Source organism: Bos indicus x Bos taurus, chromosome 10, assembly GCF_003369695.1.
Source record: "Bos indicus x Bos taurus breed Angus x Brahman F1 hybrid chromosome 10, Bos_hybrid_MaternalHap_v2.0, whole genome shotgun sequence".
In the NCBI taxonomy this organism is placed as follows: domain Eukaryota; kingdom Metazoa; phylum Chordata; class Mammalia; order Artiodactyla; family Bovidae; genus Bos; species Bos indicus x Bos taurus.
Window position 1 is genome coordinate 36,652,197 of NC_040085.1, and position 15,033 is coordinate 36,667,229.

At 33.6% G+C, this 15,033-nt stretch overlaps 1 protein-coding gene across 4 annotated transcripts in view; it reads right to left on the reverse strand.

Moving 5' to 3' along the window:
* NEMF (nuclear export mediator factor) overlaps positions 1 to 15,033 on the reverse strand; it is a 56,039-nt gene that overhangs the window by 31,496 nt on the left and 9,510 nt on the right. For all 4 annotated transcript variants that reach the window (XR_003513076.1, XM_027553691.1, XM_027553692.1 and 1 more), the window contains exons 5-15: positions 9,107 to 9,255; positions 7,715 to 7,782; positions 6,600 to 6,686; positions 5,315 to 5,388; positions 4,390 to 4,460; positions 4,234 to 4,309; positions 3,788 to 3,850; positions 1,817 to 1,894; positions 1,517 to 1,725; positions 1,087 to 1,278; positions 590 to 653 (exon numbers count right to left, since the gene is read on the reverse strand). Coding sequence is in view for 3 of the 4 variants with exons in the window: in XM_027553691.1 (XP_027409492.1) it covers positions 590 to 653; positions 1,087 to 1,278; positions 1,517 to 1,725; positions 1,817 to 1,894; positions 3,788 to 3,850; positions 4,234 to 4,309; positions 4,390 to 4,460; positions 5,315 to 5,388; positions 6,600 to 6,686; positions 7,715 to 7,782; positions 9,107 to 9,255 (1,131 nt within the window). In the remaining variant the exon portion in view is untranslated. The remainder of the gene's footprint in view (positions 1 to 589; positions 654 to 1,086; positions 1,279 to 1,516; positions 1,726 to 1,816; positions 1,895 to 3,787; positions 3,851 to 4,233; positions 4,310 to 4,389; positions 4,461 to 5,314; positions 5,389 to 6,599; positions 6,687 to 7,714; positions 7,783 to 9,106; positions 9,256 to 15,033) is intronic.

A 15,033-nucleotide genomic window follows, 5' to 3' on the forward strand; every position in this document is an offset into this window, starting at 1 on the left:
TCTGGGTCCTGAAGATCTTTTTTGTATAGTTCTGTGTATTCTTGCCACCTCTTCTTAATATCTTCTGCTTCTGTTAGGTCCATACCATTTCTGTCCTTTATTGAGCCCATCTTTGCATGAAATGTTCCCTTGGTATCTCTTAATTTTCTTGAAGAGATCTCTAGTCTTTCCCATTCTATTGTTTTCCTCTATTTCTTTGCATTGATCACTGAGGCAGGCTTTTTTCTCTCTCCTTGCTATTCTTTGGAACTCTGCATTCAGATGGGTGTATCTTTTGCCTCTCTTCTTTTTACAGTTATTTGTAAGTCCTCCTCAGACAGCCATTTTCCTTTTTTGCATTTCTTTTTCTTGGGGATGGTCTTGCTCCCTATCTCCTGTACAATGTCACAAACCTCCATCCATAGTTCATCAGGCACTCTGTCTATCAGATCTAGTCCCTTAAATCTATTTCTCACTTCCACTGTATAGTCATAAGGGATTTGACAGAGATCATTCTGTCATTTTTGAGATTGCCAAGAAATAATTAAGTCCATTAAATTAATAAGGCAGAGAAAAACAATGAACGTTTACTCTAAGACATATTAAGTACCTTCTCAGCAGCTTCAACAGTCTTCTGCGTTTTCTTAGCAGCATATCTCTTGTGATCATAATACCTAGAAAAATAGATCTCTTAATTTTAAATAAAATCTTTATACTTGAGTTTTCCATTTACATTATTCATAATTTTAGACTCTCAAACAATTAAGAACAAGTTTTGCACATTATGTTAACTTTGTTTTGTATGTTGTATATGAAAAAGTTAAATAATGCACAAGTTTTTAAAATGTTTTCTGAAAAGTATTTTTCCCCAAAGTATATATAGTCAAAATAATACTTATCCTTAATATCCTAACAGATTTACTGCAGATAATATTGTACCTAAAACTTATACTTATGGGAATTCCCTGGCAGTCCAGTGGTTAGGAATCCATGTTTTCACTGCAGGGGACACAGGTTTGATCCCTGATGGTCAGGGAACTGAAGTTTCGCATGCCTTACAACACAGCCAAAAAATAAATTTAATTCATACTTAAATTTGTGACTTACTTTTTGGCATTGGCATATGCTGACAAGCTGAGATCAACATCAACAAGCAATGGCCTGTTTTTCTGAGGCTTCTGCAGTTGCTTATTCTTTTGCTTTTTCTTTTTTCCTTTTGGTGGTTCAGGTTCATTTTTCTCAGTACTGATGTCACCATCAACATCGTCATCTTCCTCCTCTGATAACAAGTATGGATTTCTATTAAAAATATTCAATAGTATTTCACTAACGTCAATGACATCACTGTCTTATTTTCAGTTTTTTTCTCAATGAAATTATAAATGGTCTACAGTACTTAAAAAGTTGCATTATTTTAATGTAAATTAATGTTTCCCAGTATTTTCAAAGAAAATTTTTCAAATAAATTTTTAATGAATACAGTGAAAAATTAAATAGCAAAATAAACATTAACTGCTTAACTAAGAATCAAACTTACCTTAGCAGCATTGTTACATGGTTTGTTTGTAGTTTTAATTCTTTGATTGCATTTGCAACAGGGTCTCCTTGAGCCTGGGCTTCTTTCACAATTAACCCAATTTCCGTCCAATCTATCTGGTTGGCTAAAGCACTTCGAACAACCTGAATGGCTCTGTCAACTATTTGTAAGTTCATTTCTATAAGTTCTCCTTTAAGTTTGTCTATTTCCTTAAGAAATAAGCCAAAAAAACATTTGTTTCAATGTCAGTTAAGGTTCGCATTTTTTAAAAAGTATCTGAAAGAAAGCTAAACATGATACCTGTGCCTGCTGAAGAGCTTCTAATCTGTTTTCGTGATCCTTTCGCACATTATCTAATTTCTTCAATGCTTGTTTTTCCTTTTGTTGACAAAACAGAATTTTTAAAAATCAGATTTCTTCTGCCATCTGTACCTTCTCTCTCTTACCTCCCGAGACTCTCTCCCACCCCTACTTATGCCTCCTCAATGTTGCTACTAGCCAGCTGGAGCTCCCTGTAGTCCACCTCCCCAGGTCTATCGTACCGCAAAGTGGTTGATGCTCCAAAATTACCTCTCCTGACCATCTACCTCCCATTCGCTATATAGGAATGTATATTTAAGATATGTCCCTAATGTCCTTGCGTTATTCAAGGCAGAATTCAATGACATATGTAATTCTATGACATAAATGTAAAATTTGGGGGAATGCATCCTTAGCATGAGTTCCTAAAATAGCTTCTTTTTATTTTATTGCTGCTTTTAATTTCTCTTATTTGTATCTATTCTTTTTCCTAAATTTACTATACAAAGGTTGATGGTAGTTATCTGACCTTTAATATAGTCCGTACTCAGTTTCTGCAGATACAAAACCTACAGATATGGGAGGCCGACTATATTCATTGTACTATACCATTTTGTAAAATCCTTGGATTCTGGTACCCACAGAGGCTCCTGGAACAATCCACTGCAGGCAGTGAGGGATGACTGTGTACCATTTTATCACCTGGAACTTACATTTTAAGTTCCACACAACTTACTGATATGGGAGCTGATTTTTCACAATAGTCACAGCATCACCAATTAATGAATATTTGCATGCTGGATATAATATTAAAAATACTTAAATTGTAAGAATGGTGACTATTAAAAGAATGCACAACAAATGCTAATATAATCCATGTGTATTCTGATACACATAAAAATATGGGGTTCAATGTTACCCTTAAACATGTTTACTTGCTAAAGTGCTTCCACCATATGGCAATCATACTATGTAACTGGTAACCCACCTGCTTTGAAATTCTGATTTTTACTAATTTTTTTAAAAAAACAACTGAGGGTAGGGAGGACACAGGCATTCACGTAAAGTTTTTGCACACATATTTTAAGATCCTATGAATATTTTTAAAAATCAAATCTCCTTGAACTCGAGTGACTGTGGTCATTTTCTAAAACTTCTCTGCAGTGAAAGCCCCTTAAACATGGTCAGATGTGCTGGGAAAACACAGCATATTAAACCTTCCTTGTGGAGTCATGATGCACACAAAGCATATTAAAGGTCTAGTTCAAAAGCCCACTTTAACATATGTATTGAAAAAACTTTCCTCTGCTTTGGCCCAGGGCTTCCCTGGTAGTTCAGATGGTAAAGAATATGCCTGCAATGCGGGAGACCTGGGTTTGATCTTTGGGTTGGGAAGATGCCCTGGAGAAGGGCATGGCAACCCACTCCAGTATTCCTACCTAGAGAATTCCACGGACAGAGGAGCCTGGCAGGCTACAGTCCATGGAGTCACAAAGAGTTGGTCATCACTGAGCAACTTTCACTTCATTTTCACTCCTTTGGCCCATTTAAAAATCTCCTCCTTGAAACACTATTCCTTTTACAGCAAAGTTTGAGAAGCTCTGGGTAGTTGTAATAAAGCAAATCATACTAGGGAATAAATAACAAGCCTCCTTGTCACTGTATTTTCTGGTTTAGAGAGTTATCTTATATTCTGACAGAGCAAATGAGTGGGGTTTTTGTCTGTTTAACACTGGTTCCCCTGGACCTTTATCAGTATCCCAAGAGATCAGGGCATTCTCATACTACTTCTAAAAGGCTACCCATTCCTGTATGAGAGCATCACCTACCCAGCAAACCACACAAGTCCAGTTTATATTAAATAAATTTAATATAATAAATTATATTAAATATAATGTTATTTATATTAAAGTGTGGTTTTATATAAACCACACTTAAGGTTTAATATAAATGTTTTTAATAATGCCATACCTGTTGTAAAGCTTTTAAATCTATTTTCTGACCTTCTATCTTGGAATAAAATTCATCTACGGCCTTATCAAAAAAAAAAAGAAAAAGACAATCAACCAGCTGAAAAAAAATCCCGAAAAATATAGTCTCTGCATCAACTTTCACACAAGAATTTTAGAGTCCATTTTGTTTCATAAAACCACTTGATGAACTTGAGCAGATTTCCAGTAAATGTATTATACAGTTAAACAGTCAAGAATCAAATTAAGTTCAGATCTTTGGTCCTTCATCTTAAAATAAAGTGGCAACAAACTTTTCCAACAGTCTGTATCTGTGATCTCAGTGATTTTTAATGTCCAGATTAATAGTGATTGTAGAGCAAAAATATTTTCAATTTCTCAAAGGAAGCTGGATTAATCTAATTCATATCATGCTAACTGGTCAAAAAACAGAATCAGAAAACCCACCTTGTCAAATGATTCAAATTCTATATATGGACATTGTGAATGTTGAGAAAACAAGAAAGGATGAAATTCCTCATACCTGTAAAACATATTTACTATATCACATTCAAGAACATTAATGAACACCCAAAGCAAACAGACCCATGCCTACATACTTACGTGAGTATGTCTTCAGTTGGCTTATCTACTTCCAGGCTTGGTTTTATTTCCCTTTTCTGAATGATATACCCCTACAAAAATCCAACATTAAAACTAATTTCTATTTATAATTAACAAAGATTTACTTTCCTTGAATGATACTGACTTTATTAGCTTATAAAATTATTCTAGTTAAAAATAATCAGTAGGATTTGTCTATTGATTGTATCACTTCTCAAAATGATGTTTTTAAAGATCAGTAAGAATCATTAGAACCTACTAATTCACATGGACAAGAGAAAATCAGGGAATAAAGAAAATGAATATTAATGATTTGATAAAGTAGTAGGATTATACATGTGCATTTTGCTTTTTTCTTCCATTTTTCAGATGTTCTGCAATTTTAAAGAGCCAAAAGCACTTTACTTCCAGCAGAAAAAGTCTTTGGTTCACACTGCTGGTAGGAAATTTTAGTTCATTTTAATAACTGGGTGAAGGGTACATTTGGACTGATTTAGCTATAATTAATCAGAACTTTTCCTAAACCTTTTTGTAAGTGAAGTTATACTTGGAATAGGAAAGAAAAACAAGATATGAGGTAATTCAGCAGATATTTAATAATTAAAAAGATGTTAGTAAATTTTTAGAAAGCGATGGCAAATTAAAATGTGCTTTCCTATCTAAAAATCAACCTGAGGAAATATCTTCAAATTCCTCAAATTTCTGAGAGTGCTGATACTGACCCAGTGCTTTGTAGAAGATTTAAGAAACAGAACAAAAATCAGAAACCAACAGCAATTTAAAAAAAAAAAAAAAACTACCCTAGAATAAGCATATTATAGGTGTTAAATTTCCAAATTACAACAAAAAATTTACATATGCTGATCCTTCAGTGAAAATTCTAATATCTAAGCCTCAACAATATATAGCAAGTATTATGTGGCACCTTTCCATTGAAGCTGGATGTTGTTTTCATATACTCTTCTGCTTTCTGTAGACAAACAAGTACCTTTTCAACATCTAATAGGGAAATAAGAAAGGAAAGAATGAGTACCAATCAACTGTCCATTAGCTATTACTAAACATCTATGCAGAAAATACAAAGTGCTTATGAAATAATAAAGTTATTTAAGAAAATTAGTTATTTCATGCTTATAATCAATGTATTAAATAAGAATATATCTTGGTCAGTTGTTGTCCCAACAGCTTTTATTGAATCCATCTTTCCCCACATGATCTGAAAGGTACTTCTGTTCATATGCTAAAGTCTCACATATATTTGGGCTTGTTTCTGAATTCTTTATGCTGTGTATTCCTTCTCCCAAAACTTAATTACTACAGTTTCATAATGCATTTTAATCTATGAAAAGATTATTCTCTATCATAGTAACTATTATTTTCCAGAGTTTTCCTGAACATTTTTATATGCTTTTTATTGCACATATAGATTTTAAAAAGGAAGTGTAATACCAAAATTAGCAATACCACCTGTTAGCATTTTGAACTGGACTGCACTGAATTCATATATTTCAGAAACTAAATCATTCATTTCAAACATTCAGTTTGTATTTTTAAACTCACAAAAAATTTTGACAGCATAAAAATGATCCCTAAACCTTAAGAAATAATATATAATCCCAAAACATAAATAGCAAAAATGATTTTTTTTACATTTTACATGATAATCTGCAGATAAAAATTTGTCAAAGACCAAATCTTCCATTTTCCTTATATTTCCTATAATTTTTTATTATCCTAATCTGGAAGTTAATTTAAGTTTAATTAATCTAGAAGGTGAATTTAAGTAGTTACAAAAGCCTAATTCATTATGTAGTCACAGCACAGCATTTACAGAGTTAAAATGCATAAATAATGCTACTTCTAGAAACACCTCAGGTGCTGAGTCTGAAGGTGAATAATTCAACTCCTTCAAGCCTCCAGAGATTGTCTCAAGTGCAGTAACCCCTTCTAAAATTTAGGGGGAGGGAGGGAGAATATTTCATAATTGAAAGTTAATAGGGTAGATCAAAAGATTAAACTGCATGTTACTAGGGATAAAATGTCACAGAGTACAAAGTCAGGAATATCATATGGACAGAATACTCATAGGTCAAATTCTTTTTAAGTTTAAAACTATGCATTCACTGATTACCTTTCCCAGAAATAATTTTCATAGGTTTAAAAAAATGAAATAAATAAAAATGTGCAAAACTTGTAACATGCACATATACCTTTACTTTCAAATTTTTCATCCACTTTGACATTGGCAGGGAATCCATTTTCTATGAGACAGTGCTCAATGAGAGCTGGCCCATACGCTATAAAAGCAAAGGATATTATTTGTAGTATTTTCCTATAAAATTTCACATTCAAAATATAATATTAATGTATATCCCAATATAAGTCATCTACTCAATAGCAGTAACCAGTAAAAATAACAATTAGTTTACTTATTTTGAAATGTTATCAGAAATGAGTTACTAGAAATTACTTATAAAAATTTGAGACAATAAACCTGTGGAAGTCGGTGTAAAAGTTACAAGAATTTAATGTAATTTAGCCACATATAAAAGGATTATAAACCAGGGATGCAAGGTTGGTTTAGCATCCAAAAACTGGTTAATGTAATATACCACATTAACAGAATAGAAACAGAATAAAAATTTTTCTATTGAAAAATCCAAACCTACAAATTTTCACATGTTATACTAACTAATGGAAAGTTTTAAAGATAACTTCTTAATGCATTCTAATTTCACAGGAGAGGAAGAGTAACTTCTTTAGTAATCAATGGTACCTGTCTTCTCATACGTCCTTTTCAGATTCCTTAATACAGGGATAAGTGATGACTTTTTTCTCAAGTATAAAAGTTTATTGGAAAATCTTTATGCTGGTTATCAACAGTACCAGGCAGATCCTGGAATCCTCTTGAGACTCACCAATAAAAATCAAAGAGCAAAAACAAAGAAAACCCAACCAAGCTAAGTGGGTTATTAAACCAAAAAGCTTATGACACTGAAAAATACCAACTGATTTCTTAGAAAACTACAGCTAGCAATCAAGTACTAGATAACATACTATTAGTTTATATAACTATATTGCTGTGAAATAAGACCTAAAAGGTAACGGTCAAAGTTCATACAGTACCATAAATTTCTCTTTCTTTGAAAATAAACCTCTCTTTACTCTAAAGATCATTTTAAACTCCTTTCTACACTTATCAAGTTGTTCTAATTTTCTACTAGATTTAAATTTCTACTAGAACTAGATCTGAATGCGTTAAATATATTCCTGAAAACCATTATTATTTTACAAATACTTTGTTGCTCTATGTAGGATTACTCACGAAGTAATGGGTTAAGAACTCTCTTCAATAGTTCACCCTTGGGTGCACCGGCTAGTATTTCAGTCAATCTGTGAAACAAAATTAACACACCCCTTACTATCTTATATTTAACAGATCTTACAGAAATCTTCACAATACTTTGACATGCATCTATTTACCTGATCTTCAAAATATCCTAAAATATAAGAAGAGTTAGTTTACTCTATAGGTTGAAAACAAAAAGGTGGGGGTGGGGGGGGTGGAGTCATAAAAGTAATTTATCTAAGGTTACTAGGTTCCTGATCAGCAGGCTGGGACTCGAAACCAAGTTTTCCAAAGAAACCCAATATTTTTTCAACTAAGTCATACTGCTTGTCATCAGTGTGCTCATATGACATGAAAAGACACATTTTTATGCAACAGTTAAACGTAGTTTGTGGAGATTGGTGTTACCATCTTTTTTAAAAAAATTGTATTGAAGTATAGTTGATTTAAAATGTTAGTTTCAGGTGTACAGTAAAGTGAATCAGTTATACCTACACAGTGGATACTCTTTCTCTTAGATTCTTTTCCCATATAGATCACTACACAGTAGAGTAGAATGCCCTGTGCTTTCTGCATGTTGTTAGTTATCTATTTTGTACACAGTAGTGTGTACATGTCAATTCCAATCTCCCAATTAATCCCTCCCTGGTAATATACCTTAACACCTGAAATGGCTTTACCTAATTAAGCATTTAGAAAGAACTCAAGGATGCTGTGGGCCATTACAACCCCCTAATCAGCATCAACTTCATCTACAAACTTCTTAGAAATGTAAATTCCCAGGACCTACACCAGAACTACTTAATCAAAAAATAGAGGGGGAATGGTGCATGGAGTCTGTATTTTACCAAGCCCTCTAGTTGATCCTGATGCACGCTAAACTTTGAAAACCACTGTTGTAGCCTCTTAGTCAGCAAAGTCTTCCAGTCAGAAGATTACAGCTACAGTCAGAACCTTATCTCACCATATTCCTATTTCTTTTAGCTAAACCAGAATTTCTATCTCCTTTCGCACTCTGCCAAGATATCCATTGTCTTCTTAAAGAATAGCTAATAAGTCCCCTCACTTCATCAAGAAATTATAAAATCTGATGTAACAACAAACTTATAAACTTATAAGTTTGTAACAAACTTATAAACAAGAAATTATAAACATCTGACGTAACAACAAACTTATACACTTGCTACTCCCAAATAAGGCTTAACTGCTTACATTCAAGTGCACATTTGTATAATTCAAGCAGTCCAAATTTATTTTATGCAAGTAAACACATTATTTCCTTATGTGACAGTTCTTTCATATCCTGACGTATAATCTATTTTACTATCTAATACAGTATGAAATGAGTTAATAAACAAAACATGTTACCTTTCCAAGGTAAGCAACGGTTCGGCAGCTCTAGCATGATCAATTGGATAGCGTTCACGAACAGCAAATTTAACATCATCAGACTCATCAGTTCGAAATCTTAGGATATTTAAAATTAGGTACTCATAATCTGTAAGAACAATGTTCCCCTGTAATAGAATAAAATATAATTTAATGTTTTTCCTAAGTCATTCTTAAATTTTCTTAAAAATTGAGAAAGGAAATGTCTCTTAAAACCCCAATGAAGGCTACAGAAAGGAAGTTACAAACAAAAAGCATTTGAGTCACATCTCAACAATGCTCCTTACACTGACCCAGCACAGACTGTGAAATAAATAAATCTAAACACAATGAAGGGATCTGGAACAACTTTAAACTCTGTCTGATGGTTCTGCAGAGGGCACTATTAAAGTAATCAATTAACACCCTGATGACCACCAGTTGAACTTAATCTGCACCTGGCTGAGGCAAATCTACACACACTGTGACTTATTAAGAAAAACCACATAAATTTCAGAAGCCAAACACAAAGCTATTTATTTATATTTTCACTTGCAATTTGTCTTTTAATAGCAGTTATGTGGCAAAATCAATAAAGGTCATAATACCCTCTGACCAAGGAATTCCACAATTGGTTATTTATGTGGCCTAATGTAGTAACTCAATAAAACCAAAAGCTACATGCTTAAATTGCAGCTTATTTAAAACAGAAAAAAAAACTGGAAACAGCCTAAATGTAAAAATTGGGGAAAGTGTTAAATAAAATATATCAATATGACAAGATATTTAAAACCTGTTAAGACTATGTTTAAAAAGTAGAAAAATGTTTTATATTAAGAAAAAAAATTGGAAGACAAAAAAATCCTGTATCCTGGCAAGCAGAAGGCAAATACAGGAAAAAATTAAAATACTTATTTGCTCAGACAGTAAAGAATCCGCCTGCAATGGGGAAGCCCAGGTTCGATCCCTGGGTTGGGTAGATCCACTGGAAAAGGGAACGGCAACTCACTCCAGTATTCTTGCCTGGGAAATCCCATGGACAGAGGAGCCTGGTGGGCTATAGTCAATGGGGTTGCAAAGAATTGGACATGACTGAGTGACTTAACACTTCAACTTTTTTTTTTTTTCCATTAAAAAGTGAGGATTTTAAAAATCTTTTTAGAATTTAACATAATCTGTTTAATAAAAAAGAGGGGAGAAGCCTAATGAAAATAAACTGCCCAAAGAATACACCCTTCCAAATTTATTTATAGATAGTGAAGCTACAGGTTGTTGTGTAATTAAAATACAAAAAAGCATTCATGAAGCAGTCACAAATGCCTTAGCAAGTACTCAGAAGGTGTCATCAAAGATGGTGGGAACAGTCTCAACCTGATGAGGAATAACATCAATTTCACTAGATGGGGCCATGATTCACCTTGATCACAGATACACAGGTATACCTTGAAGGTATTATAGGTTTGGTTTCAGACCACTGAAATAAAGCAAATATTGCAATAGAGCAAGTCACATTAATTTTTTGATTTCTCGGTGCATATAAAAGTAATGTTTATACTATACTGTGTAATAATGTGATATATAATATATAACAAAACATATAACAGTGTATAAATAATACACTGTAAAAACAATGTACATATCTTAACTTAAAAATACTTTATTGCAAAAAAAAAAAAAAAATACTTTATTGCTAAGAACTCCAAACCATCATCTGAGCTTTCACCAAGCTGTTTTGTAGTAACATTAAAGATCACTGACCACAGATTAGTATAAAAATAGTAATGAAAAAGTCTGAAATATTGTGAGAATTAACAAAATGAAAGAGATACAAAGTGAGCGAAGGCTGTTGAAAAATGGCACATCAAGCAAAAAGTTACTTGATGCAGGGCTGCCACAGACCTTCAATTTGTAAAAAAAAAGAAAAAAAGAAAAAAATTCAGCATATGAGAAGCACAATAAAATACAGCTCAGTAAAATGATGTATGCCTATAGATAATCTGAAGTTTCTGGTGTTGAAAGAGTAGGACCTACTGCTAAAGGTTCTAACTTCAAAGAAACCATGCATTTATAAATTTAAATATTTATTTAACTTAAAGAACAGAAATGTTAACTGCAGAAGGAAAGTAGGAGACTTGGACAGAAGTCCATATAGTGTCTAATTAATTCATAAAGATGTGACCTGAAAAACAGACTTAGCCATAGGGCCTGGCATGTAGAAAGTCGTCAATAAATGTTTGCTGAATCAAACTGTTCAGTTATCAAGAGCATCTGGAAGATTCAAGTAAGGTAGTTACTTCCCCAAAAGGGCTTTCTTTAAACCAAGGTTTCCAAAAAGTTTTCTGTTAAGATGGCTCCCACTACTTCCCATTAAAAAAAAAAAAAAAAATTATGTGATGTGGTAAGTTTTGGAAATTCTGTGTAACATACCCTTCCCTAGGGCACATACACATCATACTATCATATTAAAGGCAGTGGTAAGTCCTAGAGTTAAAAAATTTTTCTTTACCTTATTGGGGACCCATTTTTCTAAGCTATTATCTTACAGAAGTGGTGTCAAGGAACTTATTTGGGTAAACACTGCACTTGATTCTGATGTACTTAAAAAATCTACTTTCTAATCTTATTTTCTCCAGAGTCTTTCCTACTGGAACCTTCATATCACAAATTAATAAACTGACTTTGAGAGTTTGAGTGGCAATAGTCTCTTTACACTGATCAATTTTAAATAAACCATACATCAAAATTCCAGACATGAAGACTAGATGTTCAGATCCTGCTATAAAGAGACAAGAGCGCAATCTTCAAAATCTACTCTAAGAATCAACCAACATATTTCTCTTAGATAACACAGTGAAAATTCCCAAGCACTTACTCTCATATATAAATCTTGAATACCTATTCTAAACTTATCACTAACTGGGTCTCTGGAATCTAGACAGCATACATGTCAATTGTGCAGAGACTTCAAAACAGAAAAGGCCCTAAATGCAAGGGGGTATCGTGGACTGAATCCTGGAACAAAAGAAAGAACATGAGTAGAAAAACTGGCGAAACCTAAATAAAACCTATGGTTTAATTAGCAGTAATATACCAATGTGAATTTCTAAGTTTTGACAAATGTACCACGGTTATGTAAGATGTTAACATTAAGAGAAACTAAGTGAGGGGTATACAGGAGTTTTCTTTATTATCTTTGCAAATTTTCTACAAATCTAAAATTATTATAAAATTGAAAAATTCTTTAGATCTTTAAATGATAAAAAAGATTTATTCTATGGAAAAGTTTTGCATTGTTAAGTGTTAAGTTAAACTGAAAAAAGGAAAAAAAAGAAAAAGGCCATGTCTGATATATAAGCTTAAACTTCATATTGAGTTAAACCTAAGGCACTCTGTAGTTATTTAAATTCTAGAGATTTTTCCTCTCAATGAAAAAAAAAAACCCTTCTCCTTTTTAATTGGAAGGGGAGGAAGGGAAGTGATCATAAATAGGACATCAAACATAGTGGTTACTCTGGAATGAGGAACTGGTTGGGCCAAGAGTGATAAGAAAGACCTTCAATTTTAATTCTATGAACTTCTGTATATACTGAGTATGTATTCATGTACTAATTGTATAAATATTTTAAATTTAAATGGTAGATTAGATAATTCTATTATGGTAGTCTAGATAATTCTAACTATTGAGAAAAACTGGACAAAATACACAAAGCAAGTCTTTTCGGAAACAAAAAATGCAAACAAGGTAGGTAGTAAACATTTACAGGATAAAAATGTAGGAGAGGAAAACTCAGAAAGGTGAGCACCATACGTGGAGCTACTTTAGGATCATTTATTTAATAGTTAAGAAGCAGCTGACAGGCTGGCAAGCCGAGCATGAATTTCGATAGAGTCACAGGACAACTAAGGAGAATAAAAATTTGAGTTCAGGGTCCAAGTTAAAGGTGTGGGAGCTAGGGGGGGTTATCCCTTATAAGTTCAGATATGAATAGTGACCCTGAAAGGCTGCATCCCAGAAGAAGGAGTGAATTGGAAATTATCCAGCTTTCCCAGGCCCAACTCCTAATCAATTCAATTCTTGATTGGATTATCTGTGTCCTTAGCTACCTGTCAAAAACAAGTACCCTTTCTAAAGGAGGGTAAAATCATTCAGGTATCATAGCATATCTATTACTTTTCCTATTCAATGCATGAACACAATAAAATAATCAGGCATGTGAGGAGAAAAGACAATGTATTAAAATCAAAACAACAACAGACTATAAAAACAGACATCAGAGGAATCAGGTAACACAACAATTCCAAATGATTCTTGTCTGAGAGCAATAATATTAGTGAATTGGAAGACAGGTCAAAAGAAAATATGACTGAACTTTCCCAAACTGATGAAAAACACCAAATCACAGGTTCTAGAAAAGCACTATGAACCCCAGAAGGTACAAAGGAAAATCAACTATGCACATCATAGCAAAACCACTGAAAACCAAAGACAAAAACAGAAAACAACAGAAACAGTGGTCACCAGAAGACAAAACACAATTTTAGTAACTGCCAAAAGTTATTTAACTAATTAATGAGACAACTAGATGACAAAACTGGCACTAAAAGAAATGAAGTTAGTAAAGTACTTAGCATGGCTGAGAAGAGTGGCTGTGTAAGACTGCCAACTGAGGGCAATAAAACCGCAACCTCCGGGGATATCTTTTCTCCTGACAGGAATAATCTGAGTATCTTATTACATGAAATTAATTTTCATTGCCATCAGACAAGAATTGTTTGCACTGTCAGTTTTCTACAAGTTAAAGCCCACGTTTAACAAGTTGTAAAAAAGCCTAATCAAAAGTAGCAGGGACTTCTCTGGTGGGCCAGAGGTTGAGAATCTGCCTGCCAAAGCAGGTTTGATCCCTTGTCCAGAAAGATTCCACATGCTGCCAGGTAACTAAGCCCGAGTGCCACAACGACTGTGCCTGAGCTCTAGGACCCACAAACCACAGCTACTGAAGCCTGCACATCTGGAGCCCACGCTCCACAACCAATGAAGCCACTACAACGGGAAGCCACGCGCCACAGCTAGAGAGTAGCCTCCACTTGCTGCCAATCAGAGAAAGCCCAAGTGCAGCAACGAAGACCCAGGATAGCGAAAAAAATAAACTAATAAAAATTTTAAGAAAGGGTAGCAAATCAAAGATATACATCCCTAGAATCCCCAGGAGTACTGGCCAGACAACACCTGGCAGGATATTCAAACAACATTTTATGCTTTTTTGTCTCTTCAAATTTTGGATAATTTTTAAATCTCCTCTTACAATCACAACATTTAAAATTATTCTTGATTACACATATACAAGCTACTCTGCTTCTTGGACTGATTTACACAGGTATAGTAAGAAATGTTAATACCAACATATACTACATAAACCTCCTTGTACTATAGAAAGCAAATCTAGAGCCACATGGTATCAATAGTTACAAAGTCATAATAATCACTGCTGCCCGAAGAATTCACAAGAAATTTGGAATTTTATTTTCAATAGCCTCTGTTATTCCAGAAACTTAAAAATTACTATTTGCTTCTAACTCAAAGCCACAGAAGCCAAAAAAGAAAAAAAACAAAACACCACTGGCTTCATCTGTGGTACACCTACAAATACAAGTAAATTCTTCTCTACCTGAAGTCATGCAGATCTACAAGAAGTGACCTTCCTCACTTACTGCAGGCTAGGCTCCTATATGCCACACAAGAGGTCCAAGGTTAGGTTCTCAGGAGGACTTTGTGGACACAGGCTCCACTCATGAAGTGTTACGTTTATTCCTTAATGGTGAGCTTTTCACATCTAATTAAATGAGATTTATCTTCAAATTTGCCTAATTGTAACCTGGTAAAAAGGAAAAATTCTTACTGAACCTATGTAAATATACATATTGTCAAT